General features: G+C 47.8%; 1 protein-coding gene across 1 annotated transcript in view; it reads right to left on the minus strand.

The window, feature by feature from the left end:
- LOC119974343 (multidrug and toxin extrusion protein 1-like) overlaps positions 1 to 14,085 on the minus strand; it is a 66,950-nt gene that overhangs the window by 37,701 nt on the left and 15,164 nt on the right. The window contains exons 4-7 of the mRNA XM_038813115.1: positions 12,597 to 12,665; positions 11,521 to 11,669; positions 9,273 to 9,315; positions 4,107 to 4,151 (exon numbers count right to left, since the gene is read on the minus strand). Of these exons, the coding sequence (XP_038669043.1) occupies positions 4,107 to 4,151; positions 9,273 to 9,315; positions 11,521 to 11,669; positions 12,597 to 12,665 (306 nt within the window). The remainder of the gene's footprint in view (positions 1 to 4,106; positions 4,152 to 9,272; positions 9,316 to 11,520; positions 11,670 to 12,596; positions 12,666 to 14,085) is intronic.

Below are 14,085 nucleotides of genomic sequence, written 5' to 3' on the forward strand. Positions count from 1 at the left end.
CAACACAGACCCACACACACAACTAGATAGACACATAAACCGACACATACCCACCACACACACATATACACATACACAACCACACATATACACGCATACATACACATCCATATCCACACATACACACACACAGACAGACACAGAGTTACTGCTGTGCGTCTTATAGATGGTACACACGGCGGCTGCCACTGTGCGTCAGTGGTGGAGGGTTTGAATGTTTGTGGAAGGGGGAGCAATCAAGTGGGCTGCTTTGTCCTGGATGGTGTTGAGTTTCTTGAGTGTTGTTGGAGCTGCGCTCATCCAGGGAAGTGGGGGGTATTCTATCGCACTCCTGACTTGTGCCTTATAGATGGTGGGCAGGGTATGGGAGGGTCAGGAGATGAGATACCCGCCACCAGATTCTTAGCCTATGACCTGCCCTGGTAGCCACAGTATTAATGTGGCTAGTTGAGTTCAGTTTCTGATCAATGGTAACTCCAGGATGTTGATAGTAACAATCTTTATTTTGTAGGGGATTCAGCGATGGCAATGCTATTGGATGTCAAGGGGCGGTGGTTAGATTCTCTCTTGTCGGAGATGGCCATTGCCTGGTACAAAGTAGGTCTGCTTTTCTAGAATTTTGGAGGTTAATGGGTGATCTGATCGAAGTCTTCAAGATATTAACAGGAAAAGACAGGGTGGATAAAGATAAACTATTTCCACTGGTTGGAGATTCGAGAACTCGGGGCCATACTCTAAATATTAGAGCCACACCATTCTGGAGAGATCTTAGGAAGAACTTGTACACACAAAGAGTAGCAGAGGTTTGGGACCCACCACCAGAAATGGCAACTGAAGCTAGATCAGTTCTCAATTTTAAAACCCAGATAGATTTTTGTTCAGCAAAGGTGATAAAGGAAATGGGCCAAAGGCAGGTATATGGAGTTAGGTCACAGATCAGCCATGATCTCATTGAATGGTGGGACAGGCTTGAGGGGCTGAATGGCCTATTCCTGATTTGGGATAAGTCACAGCTTTGTGCGCAGGATGTGGCCATGGTCTTACTGTTGGTAGTTACGGGGCTGTCTGACTCGGTACTGCTGTGCAGGCTGGATTGTTATGGTTAGGGGAGGCACCTGCGGCCTGTAAAGGGGGTAAAATATGATAAAGCGGGGGTATGTATTGGGGGTGGGGGTCACCTGTGTGTGTGATTATGCACACAGCTTCAAGATGGCTAGGGGTGGGGTGAAAGATATATACTCTGGTCTGTTGACTGCCGCTCACAGCTCTATCTGCTTTTCCACTGCCTGTTGTTGCATCTCCAGCGTGTGTGGCCTGGCTGTTTCCAGAGGCTCAACATCTGATTTGCATTAAGCTAGTTCCTGGTCTCCAGCAGTCCTCTGAGTGGCAGATAACTGGGCTGTCATTGTCTCTGTCTGTTACTGTTCCCCAGAATTGCCCCTGAACGTTCTCGAGATCTATGACCCCCAGGGTGTGTGTCACTGTATTGGTGGAGGGTGCGAGTGAGAACAGTGATGAGTATCTTCAAATGGATCCTCGGCCCCTCCCCCCTAGGGTAGGCTGGGGGTTGCGGCTTATGTTGGCTCCGTGATCTGTCTGGAGTTGCTGCAGCCTGTAAGAGAGAGCAGCTAGATTTGGTTAATGAACAGGTGAAGTGAGTGCCCTTGGCGTGAAGGCAGCATTTGACTGTGTGTAGCCTCAAGCAACCTGAGCAAAACTGGAGTCAATGGGATTTCGGGGGAGAACTCTCTGCTTGTTGGAGTCATACCCGGCACAAAGGAAGATGTTGTGGTTGTTGGAGGTCAGTCTCCCCAGCTCCAGGACATCACTGCAGGAGTTCCTCAGGAGAGTGTCCTCGGCCCAACCATCTTCAGCTGCTTCATCAATGACCTCCCTTCCACCATAAGGTCAGAAGTTGGGATGCTTACTGATGTCTGCACAATGTTCAGCACCATTCGCGACTCCTCAGGTACTTAAGCAGCCCATGTTCAAATGTAACGAGACCTCGACGAGGTCCAGGCTTGGGCTACAATGTGGCAAGTAAGATTCACACCAAAGAAGTTCCAGGCAATGACCATCTCCAGTAATCGAGAATCAAACCATCGCCCCTTGACCTGCAACGGTCTTCGATGGCAATGCCATTGCTGAATCCCCGATTATCCAAATAAATAATTTAGCCAAATAAATAATGTGGGTACAAGAGCCGGTCAAAGGCTCAGAATCCTGCAGCGAGTAACTCATCTCCCGACTAGCCAAAGCCTGTCCACAATCTACAAGGCACAAGTCAAGAGTGTGATAGAAAGATATTTTTTGTTCATTCAAGGGATGTGGACTTTGTTGGCGAGGCCAGAATTTATTGCCCATCCCTAATTGCCCTTGCCTGGTTGAGTGTGGATCCAACAAGACTCAAGAAGCTCGGCACCATCCAGGACGAAGCAGCCCGTTTGAAGGCACCCCTAACACAAGCATTCACTCCCTCCACCACCGATGCACAGTATGACGAGTGTGTGCCATCCACAAGATGCACTACAGGAACTCACTAAGACTCCTTAGGCAGCACCTTCCAAACACATGGCCGCTACCATTTAGAAGGACAAGGCAGCAGATACCTGGGAACCCCACCACCTGGAGGTTCCCTTCCAAGTCACTCACCACCCCGACTTGGAAATATATCGCCGCTCCTTCACTGTCGCTGGTTCAAAATCCTTGAGCTCCTTCTCCAACAGCACTGTGGCAGGTTTAGCACAGGGCTAAATCGCTGGCTTTCAAAGCAGACCAAGGGAGGCCAGCAGCATGGTTCAATTCCCGTGCCAGCCTCCCTGAACAGGCGCTGGAATGTGGCGACTAGCGGCTTTTCACAGTAACTTCATTTGAAGCCTACTTGTGACAATGAGCGATTTTCAATTAATTTCATTTTTTTCACTGTGGGTATGCCTGCAGAGGTTCGAGAAGGCAGCTCACCACCAGCTTCTCAAGGGCAATTAGGGATGGGCAATAAATGCTGGCCCGGCCAGCGAGGCCCACAGCCCTTGGTTGATTTTTTGAGGAGCTGAATGCAAAATGGCCGTCCACTCACTGAGAATGTCAGCAAGTGATTGTGGGAGGGGCTCGCCCACAGGAGGGATCTCTGGCCCCTTCGCCAAGTCAGCAGCATCCAACTCGAGTTTGGAGAGCTCCTGTATGTTGGTCTTCCCTCCGCCGGTGTGGGATCCCTTCCTTCTTGCTGTGGGCAAGCTCGGCACGCATGAGGACAAATGGAATGCGGTGAGAAGGGATGGAGCAGAGGTGAGCCGGCAAGCCTGTTGTGTGTGCTGAGGACGGCCCACTGAGGCGGAGAAGAATAGATAAATAGGATGCTGGTAATGTGTTTTTGAGACAGCGCGTGCTGATGTGTCCCCTGCTAATAGTGCATTGAGTACATGAAGCCATTGTGTGCGTGAGATTGGAACGAGTTGAAGGTTGAGGTACGCTGGCTCAGATCGTTACGGTGCTGGACGGCCTTCCTTCGGTAGCTGCAGGGTGAGCCGACCTCCCTTGAAGCTGCCTCCCAAGTTGGCCATGTGAGATGGGCTTCCCGGAGACATCCCTGGGGCAGAGGACATTATGACGCTGGTGGTGGACCCCGCAGACGAGGGTCCTTGGGCAGTCATCGCTGAACCTTGGTGCAGGTTGTTTTGTCTAGGATACATCCACCTTCACACAGCAGGGCTGGAGAGAGTGAAGGCGCATCGGCGGCCGTTCAAATATGGTGACCGGACCCTCAGTCACATTTGGTAACGGTGGGGCTGACGGATCGGTCACCGACTTACCGTGGGATTCAGAGAACTACTTGCCGAAGCATAATTAATGATCCTATGACTGTGAAAGCAGGTGCAAGTTCCTGCCACGCTGCCCACCGGGAATTGTGCCAGCTGACCTGCCGGAGACTCCCCAGTTGGATATTAAGGCCCGACAATTGCAACCCACTCTTCCAAATGAACCCCTGAAATAATATGAGTCAGCTCCCTGTTTGCGATTGATCCGCTCAATAAGGAATATGAAACTCACAGCTCACAACTCACTCTCACTGCAATAATTAGAATTTAATTTACACTCAGAGACTTTACCTGATTCTGAAGGTATCTGGATTCTAAGTCATACAGAAACGCTGCCTAAGAAAGAACATTGACAATATTAGCAGCAGACAGTGTACCAATTAGTGCAGTGTTCTTCAAAGTCGGGGGTGCGACCTGTGGGTGGGTTGTGGGCGGGTGTCGGGAGGGTGGCGGAGCCGTTGTCGCGCAAATCCCCGCGCAGCAGCCGGCTTTTCATAACACCGGCTGCAAGCGGCCGTGAACATGTGAAAAACAAAATTCGCCCGCATTGCGCACACGATGATCGGGGCGCACGCGCAAATGCGCATGCGCAACGATAATCGGACACGCATGCGCAGTGCGGCCGCTATTTTTTATAAACTGTTGCAGCTTTTTGATTTACATGTTCTGTAGTGGTTTTTATTCATTTATTTTATTCATTTAATTTTTATATTTTTCATTTATTTAATTAATTCTAATTTTTTTTACAAGTTCGGGGGGGGGGGGTTATTCATTTTTTTCATTTATTTTATTCATTTTATTTTTTTTTACAAGTTCAGGGAGGGTTTTATTCATTTTTTTCATTTATTTTACTCATTTGTTTTTTACAAGTTCGGGGGGTGTTTATTTGATAAAATTTTACAGGAAAAAAAATTCAGAACTTTGGACAGATGGAGACTCAATACTTTCCGACACCGGAAGGCTTCACCTTCATCCAACAGGTTCCATTGGAGGAGCGTGTACGAGGGCCAAAGGGACCCAAAACCATTTCCTCCATTTTTGTCAGCAGCAAGCAAGGTAAGAGAAAATGGTGGGTCGCTCAGGTCGGCCGGCGTGGGTCGCGAAGATCGGCCGGCGTGGGTCGCGATGGTCGGCCGGCTTGGGTCCCGAAGGTCGGCCGGCTTGGATCCCGAAGGTCGGCCGGTTGGTAAAAATGTGTCCCCGGAAAAAAAGTTTGAAGAACACTGAATTAGTGTATTGAATTGTTGGGGGAGTGTATGTGTGTGTGTTGGTATATGTGTGCGGAGGGTGTCTGGATGTGTGTATTTGTTGTGGAGGTGTGTGTGTGAGTGCATGTGTGGGTGTGTGGATAATGTGTCAGTGGTTGTGTGTGGGTGTTGTGTGTGGGTGTTGTGTGTGGGTATTGTTGTGGATATATATGGTGTGTTTGTGTGTGTATGTGGGTGTGTGAATGTTGTGTGATTGAGTGTGTCTGTGAGTGTGTGTGGATGTGTGCTGTGTGGGTGTATGTGGGGTGGGTGTATGTGTATGTGTGGGTGTGTTGTGTGTGTGTGTGGTATATGTGTGTGTGTGGTGGGTGTGTCTGATGTGCGCGTGTGTAGGTGTGCAGGTGTACATATGTGTGTGGGGGTTGTGTGTGTGTGTCTGTAAGGGTGTGTGTGGGATGTGTGGGTGTGGGTATGTGTGTGGTGTGAATGGATATGAGTGCGTGCGTGGTGTGTGTGTGGTGTGCATATGTATGGGACTGTGTGTATGTACGTGTGTGGGTGTGTGTGTGTGGGTGGTGTGTTTGTGGACATGTGTGATGTGTGGGTGTTTGTGTGTGGCTGTGTATGTCTGCGAGTGTGGGTGTGTATGTGTGTGTATGTGTGTGGATATGTATGTGTGTTTGCGTATATGTATGTGTGTCAGTGTGGGTGTGTATGTGTGGGTGTGTATATACTGGATAATAATAATCGCTTATTGTCACAAGTAGGCTTCAATGAAGTTACTGTGAAAAGCCCCTAGTCGCCATATTCCAGCGCCTGTTTGGGGAGGCCGGTACGGGAATTGAACCCACGATGGTGGCCTTGTTCTGCATTACAAGACAGCAGTTTAGCCCACTGTGCTAAACCAGCCCCTTATGTGTGTGTGTATTGTGTGTGTGTGTATGTCTGCATGTCTGTAGTGTATGTGTGTGGGTGTGCATGTGTGTGTGTGAATGTGGATGTGTGTATGTGTGCGTATGTATGTGTGCATGGGTGTGCATGTAGTTGTGTGTGGGTGTGTGTGTGGGTCTGTGTTGTGTGTGGATGTATATGTGTGTCTGTGTATGTGTGCATGTCTGTGTGTGTATGCATGTGTGTGTGTGCGTATGTGTCTGTGTGGGTATATGTGTGTGTGGTGGGTATGTGTGGGTGTATGTGTCTATGTGTATGTGTGTGTATGTGTCTGTGTGTATGTGCCTGTCTGTGTGTGTATATGTGTGGATATGGATGTGTATGTATGTGTGTATATGTGTGGTTGTGTATGTGTGTGTGTATGTGTGTGTGGTGGGTATGTGTCGGTTTATGTGTCTATCTAGTTGTGTGTGGGTATGTGTGTGGGTCTGTGTTGTGTGTGGATGTATATGTGTGTGTGTATAGGTGTGCATGCCTGTATGTGTATGTGTGTGTATGTGTGTGTGTATATGTGTCTATGTGTATGTATGGATGTTTATGAGTGTGTGGATGTGTCTGTGTGTGTATGTGTGGGTGTGTATATGTGTGTGTATTGGTGTGTGAGTCTGTGTGGATGTGTGTGTTTGTGTATGTGCCTGTGTCTATGTGTGTGTGTGCATGTGTGTGCATGTATGGATGTGTGTGTGTGTGTGTGTGTGTAGGTGTATGTGTGGGTGTGTGTACATGTGTGGTTGTGTATGTGTGTGTATGTGCGTGTGGTGGGTGTCTATGTGTATGTGTGTGTATGTGTCTGTGTGTTTGTGTGGTGCGTATGTGTGTGTGGTGGGTATGTGTGTGTCTGCGTGTATGTGTGGGTGTATGTGTCTGCGTGTATGTGTGGGTGTATGTGTCTGTGTGTTTGTGTGGTGCGTATGTGTGTGTGGTGGGTATGTGTGGGTGTATGTGTCTGCGTGTATGTGTGGGTGTATGTGTCTGTTGTCATGTGAGAGTACCTTTAAGAAATGATTGTTTATAAATGGGTGTGTATATAAATATCTGTAGTGAGAGTACCTTTAAGAAATGAGTGTTTACGACTGCAGTGATGTCAGAGAGTGGGTGGAGTTTGGCTGTGTCAGCTTTTTATTTGCGTTTTCGAGCGGGCTGCAGGGTGTGTTTTAGTTTCATTTTCAGTGTTGGAGCTGCAGTCACAGCCAGAAGGTGTATGAATCTCTCTCTGTAATCTAAAGATTGTCAATCGATCCTGGTGATTTAAAACTAATAACAGTAGTGAATTTAACTTGATGCGCTTCTGGAAAAAGGTGTTTTAAGTCATCTGGATGTTAAAAGGAAAGCTTAAAGGATTACTTAGTGTTGTATTCTTTGGGGGTTGTATTTGAATTAATGGTTGCTAAGATGTTCACTGTATGTTTTAAAAAGGTTAACTTGAGTTCATAGAATAAACATTATTTTGCTTTAAAAAATACTTTTCCATTTCTGCTGTACCACACCTGTAGAGTGGGCCATGTGCTCCCCACACCACAATCCAGTAAACGTTATGGGTCAGGTGAACTCCAGGGTTCTCTAAACCCTGGCCCATAACACTGTGTCTGTATGTGTGTGTGTATGTATGTGTGTATGTGTCTGTGTATTTATGTGCGTGTATGTGTGGATGTGTATGTGTCTGTGTGGATGTGTACGTGTGTGGTTGTGTATGTGTGGGTGTGTATGTGTGTGCATGTGTTTGTGTGAGTATATATGTGTGGGTGCATGTGTCTGTGTGTATGTATGTATGTATGTGTGTCTGTATGGGTGTGGATTTGTGTGTGGCTGGGTCTGTGTGGGAGTATGCGTCTGTGTGTGTGTGTGTGTGTGTCTGTGTGTATGTGCGTGTGTGTATATGTGTGGGTGTGTATGTGCGTGTGTGTATATGTGTGAATGTGTATGTGTGTGTATGTGCGTGGGTGTGTGTGTGTGTGTCGGTGTGTGTGTGTGTGTGTATGTGTGGATGCGTGTGTGTGTATGCGTGTGTATGTGGGCGCATGTGTGTATGTATATGTGTGTGTGTTTATGTATGGGTGCATGTGTGTGTGCATGCGTGTATGTGTTTGCGTGTATGTGTAAATGTGTGTTTATGTGTGGGTGTGTATGTGTGTGTATGTGCGTGTGTGTGTGGGTGTGTGTGTGTGTGTCGGTGTGTGTGTGTGTATGTGTGGATGCGTGTGTGTGTATGCGTGTGTATGTGGGTGCATGTGTGTATGTATATGTGTGTGTGTTTATGTATGGGTGCATGTGTGTGTGCATGCGTGTATGTGTTTGCGTGTATGTGTAAGTGTGTGTTTATGTGTCCGTATGTGTATGTGCGTGTGTGTATAAGTGTGGGTGTGTATGTGTGCATGTGTGTATGTGTGTGTGTATTTGTCTGTGTGGATGGGTATGTGTGAGTGCATGTGTGTGTATGTGCATGTGTGTTGTGTCTGTGTGTATGAAAATGAAATGAAAATGAAAATCACTTATTGTCACGAGTAGGCTTCAATGAAGTTACTGTGAAAAGCCCCTAGTCGCCACATTCCGGCGCCTGTTCTGGGAGGCTGGTACAGGAATCGAACCGTGCTGCTGGCCTGCTTTAAAAGCCAGCGATTTAGCCGAGTGAGCTAAACCAGCCCCAGTGAGCTAAACCAGCCCCATGTATGTGTGGGTGTGTATGTGTGTGCGTGTGTTTGTGTGCGTATATATGTGTGGGTGCATGTGTCTGCATGTATGTGTGTCTGTGTGGTTGTGGATGTGTGTATGGATGGGTATGTGTGGGTGTATGCACCTGTGTGTATGTGTGTATGTGTCTGTGTGTGTATGTGCGTGTGTGTATATGTGTGTATGTGCGTGTGTGTGGATGTGTGTGTGTGTGTATGCATGAGTTTATGTGTGTGTATGTGCGTGTGTTTGTGTCTGTGTGTATGTGTGGGTGTGTGTGTGTTTGTGTGCGTATATATGTGTGGGTGCATGTGTCTGTGTATATGTATGTGTGTCTGTGTGGTTGTGGATACGTGTATGGGTGGGTATGTGTGGGTGTATGTGTCTGTGTGTATGCGTGTATGTATGTGTGGGTATGTGTACGTGTGTGTATGTGTTGGTGTATGTGTGCGTGTGTGTGTGTGGGTGTGTATGTGTTGTGTGTCGGTATGTGTGTTTATGTGTGCGCATGTGTGTATGTGTGGGTGCGTGTGTGTATGCGTGTATGCATGGGTGCTTGTGTGTGTGTGAGTTTATGTGTGTATGTGTTTATGTGTGTGTGTGTTAAATTTACTCATAACAAATTACTTACAGGAAGGCCAGGAATGAATATCAGTACGTAGAGTTGTGTTAACCTGGAAGAAAAGTGGAAGATGTTGATAACAATTGGGAAACGACAGAACATCAGCCTCTGTACCCAAAGGTAAACTCAGACGGAGGTAAATCCTGCCGCGCAGTGAAAACCGACACACGCTGCCATGGCAATGAAGAGAGGAAGTTAACCCTGGCACATAATGGGGTGACAGCCTGATCACCGTATGAGATACAGTACAACAAAGAGAACAATTAATCGCGTGATGGTCGCCCCAGGCAACTCTGATGTTTTAGTAACATTTCATCAGTTCATACATTCCTCCTGTCAGTGTGGAGACAGTTCAATAATGGCCGTCAAAGAGGGAATTGGGCAAGGGGGTGACAATTACTGGGATATCTGGATGGAGCCGGAGAGGGTCGAGATGGATCGTTCTTTGACAGAGCTGGCTAGACTTGGTGGGTTAAACCTTACCCTTCTGAGTTCTGCTGTCCCCATTCTTTGATTTTAATTCCCAGAAGGAAAGAAAAATTCTAAATTTTCCAATCCCAGTACAGACACCAGTAATACTGGAATTCCGTGTAAAGGGAGGGGAGATCAGGAGGGATGAATTTTACTGTTTTTTCTTGTTGGATTTGCTAAAGAATCAAATAGACAGCTTTTCTGATGTCTATATCAACTTTGAATCAAATTCCCAATAAGAAATGAGTTTGAATCACAGGGGCTGAAATTTTTGGATAAATCTACAAAAGGGATTCTTCATAGAATTTACAGTGCAGAAGGAGGCCATTCGGCCCATCAAGTCTGCACCCGCCCTTGGAAAAGGCACCATACTTAAGCTCACACCTCCACTCTATCCCCGTAACCCCACCTAACCATTTTAGACACGAAGGGGCAATTTAGCATGGCCGAACCACCTAACCTGCACGTCTTTGGACTGTGGAAATATTTTTCAATTTGAATTTGAAAATAATTTTCACTTCCATTATGCAAGCTACCCAAGCAATCTGTGATCGGTTGCTATTTTCTATCGATGGTGCTGCTCTGGATGCTGGGGGGGTGTCCACTGTGAGATGATTCACTCGCCGTTTCATTGGCGCGCTCTCTATTGAGGAGAGCAGCTGGTCTCTGTTTGACACCGACCCAGCTGAGATTAACCCCTCATTGTCTGTAAATATGCAACTTGGAGCCTTCTTGCAGACCGAGTGGTCACATGGGCAGCAGGATGGCGAGAGTCATTCCCAGGTCTCGGGCAGAGCACAAGTGTTGTATGTAGCTGCTGAGCTCAGGAATAAAGCGATGTTGGAAGCGAAGCACATTGTGACCGAGGCGCCCACAGATTATGGTCATCCAACACCAGGTGAAAGGGTCAGGATTCCGGCCGCACGTGGCCGTAACCAGTTGGAGGTGGCAGTCAGTGATGCCCCACAACCGAACGGTTACAAGGTAACCTCAGGTGGCGCCCACTACGTACTTAATCTCCGTCACCTTCTGCAAGGAGCAGATCCACCACCAACAGATAACACAGCACTTCAGTCATCCAGTCTACATCACCATCATCTGCACCATTGGACAGGCAGACTCCTATGGAGGCCAACGTAGCCAGCCCCGCCCCAAACAAACACACAGTTGAAAGGTCTTGCTAACAGTGAAGACTCTGGCCACAGAAAGACCACAACACCATCAACTGGTTTAATTACATGCTCCGTCCACCTGAGCCGGCCAAACACAAGATTCTGGGACTTTATTACGACGTAGCCGAGAACTGACTTTTGAGTTTCAGTATTTCTTTCCAGCAGAAGGTTATGGTTGGCAGGAAGGATAGGTGATGGGCTACGCACTGGTTGCTACATCTTAATCTATGCCTCTATATACATATGCAGATAGTTATGCATTGTCTGTGTGTTTAATTATACGCCACAAAGTATGAACATAGTTTTCTATGCGTAGACTGTTACATCTCAGGCCGCCAGTTCTGGCAACTAAACTGAGAAGATGTAGACCCAACGGTCACGTGACAACACAATGACATGGCTACAGAAGAAGCTGTAGTTATCGGGAGTTACCTCCAAGAGCACCGTCAGAACACAATGTTGAATGCAGCTGTTGTGCTCAGGAATAAACTACCCTTGTTTCCCAATATTCCTTAATCCAACACTAACACACTCAACAATTGGGCCGTGGATATACTTCTTTCTTTCACTCAAATTCCAATCATTTCTTCTCTTTTGTAATGTACGACACTCACTTGGCCACTGCCGGAGATTGTTTGAAAGCCAGTAAAATGTGCTCGATGTTGATGAAGAGGGCCCAGCAGGGAAAGCAGGCTATCATGAGAAAGAGGATCCCTCTTTGGAGAATCACTCCGATTCGCTTCAAGTTCTTGCTGCCAAATGTCTGAAAGATCAGAGCAAAGATTAAAGTGAATTGGATCAACGTTGACTGTTACATCACATTCTGATGGACACCATGGGCGGGGTTCAACGTAGCCCGACGCCGAAATCGGGATCGGTGATCGGGCGGAGAATGGAGCCCGACGCCGGATCCGCGGCAGGCGCCAATGTTTTCGTCAGTTTGTGATCCTCCGCCCCCTGTAAAATGGCATAATCGGGATGTGCGCTGCGCGCAGTTGCAAGGCCTTTGGCACGTCATCAGCCGGCCCACCCGCGATGCTCCGACCCCGATGGGCTGAGTTCCCGGCGGCGCGGGCCACCTGTGGTCTCAGCGGTCAGGAATCCGGCGTGTGGCTGCGGACTGTATCCAGCGCCGCCACGCTCATCTGGGATCCGAGCGCTGGCCGAGGGGGTTTCTGCTCGGGTTGGGGGGGGGGACTGGTGGGTGGATGGCCAGGGAGTGGGCTGCGGGGTCGGGATGGGCGGGTTAGGGTCCCAGCACAGCCGGCGCCATGTTTTTCGGCCCGACCGGTGCCGGCCGTCAGCCCTGCGCCTGCGCGGCCCAGGACCCGGTCACTCTCCGCGCGATCTGCGGGTGGTTCACAGGTGAGGGATTCGGTACCGGTGAGGGACTCGCGATGATTTTCCTGTTTTGAACCACCCACGGATTCTCCATTGGCGCCGGCACTCAGCCGCTGGAACGGAGAATTTACACCCCATTTTTGTGTTAATTTGCTACATTACACCAGTGATGACATTTCAAAAGTGTTTCATTGTCGGTCAAGCGGTTTGGAATGTTGTGAGGTTGTGACCAGCCCTGTACCAAATGTGCTGCTTCGAATGGGAATAGAGTTGTAGGGCATGATTTAATGGAAACAAAACAGAATCCCCAAGTTGACTGCAAGCAGAGCCTGGAGTTAGCTACACCTACCTGAGATATGAGTGTGTCACACGTTGTAGACAACCCCACACCTATGGAGGTACCTGACACAGTTATTACCTGCCCAAAAGGAATACAGAAAATCAAACATGTAGCAAGATCATCAGAGATGCTACCAACATACTGGAAAATAACAGGTGATTTTATTTGTTGTTTTTGCTCCTCATTGATTCCCCTTTCCCTCCTGCTTCCCAGAAAATGCCAATTCTTGAATGATCTTTTCTTAGTTCCACATTGCACTCTTCCAATGTTTTTTCTGACTGGCACCCAATTTTCCACTCTCGACTGGGTTTATCCAAAACTCTATGCCCATGTCCAAATTCCTCACACATCCCTGACTACCATGGCATACAAAGAAATGTAGACAGAAAATAGAAGCAGGAGGAGGCCATTCGGCCCTTCGAGCCTGCTCTGCCATTCATTGTGATCATGGCTGATCATCAAAACCAATATCCTGATCCCACCTTCCACCCCATATTTCTTGATCCCTTTAGCCCCAAGAGCTATATCTAATTCCGTCTTGAAATCGCACAACGTTATGCCCTCAACTACTTTCTGTGGTGGTGAATTCCACAGATTCATTACTCTATGGGTGAGGAAATTTCTCCTCACTTCAATTCGGAAAGATTTACCCCTTATCCTCAAACTATGACCCCTCATTCTGGACTCCCCCACCATCAGGAACGTTCTTTCTGAATCTACCCTGTCTAATCCTGTTAGAAATTTATACGTTTCGGCAACGTCCTGTCTCACTCTTCTAAACTCCAGTGAATATAATCCTAATCGACTTAGTCTCTCCTCATACGACCGTCCTGCCATCCCAGGAATCAGCCTGGTAAACCTTCGCTGCAGTCCCTCCATAGCAAGAACATCCTTCCTCAGATAAGGACACCAAAACTGCTCACAATTCTCCGGGTGTGGCCTCACCAATGCCGTATACAATTGCAGTAACACAGTCTTGTTCATGTACTCAAATCCTCTCACTATTCAGGTCAACATACCATTTTCCTTCATTACTGCCTGCTGTACCTGCGCGCTTACTTTCAGCAACTGATGCATTAGGGCACCAAGGTCCCGCTAAATATCCACCTCTCTCAATTTACACCCATTCAAGTAATAATCTGCCTTCCTATTTTTGCCACCGAAGCAAATAACCACACATTTATCAACACTATACTGCATCTGCCATGCATGCGCCCACTCACCCAGCCTGCCCAAATCCCGCTGAAGGATCTCTGCATCCTCCTCACAGCTCACCCTCCCGCCCAACTTTGTACCATCTGCAAATCTGGAGATAATACATTTAGTTCCCTCGTCCAAATCATTAATATATAATGTGAACAGTTGGGGTCCCAGCACAGATCCCTGCGATATCCCCACTGGTCATGGACTGCCAATCGGAAAAAGACCCATTTATTCCAACGTTTTGCTTCCTGTCCCCTAACCAGCTTTCTATCCATCTCAAGACACTACCCGGAAT

The sequence above is a fragment of the Scyliorhinus canicula genome, chromosome 12 (genome assembly GCF_902713615.1).
Source record: "Scyliorhinus canicula chromosome 12, sScyCan1.1, whole genome shotgun sequence".
Classification (NCBI taxonomy): Eukaryota; Metazoa; Chordata; class Chondrichthyes; order Carcharhiniformes; family Scyliorhinidae; genus Scyliorhinus; species Scyliorhinus canicula.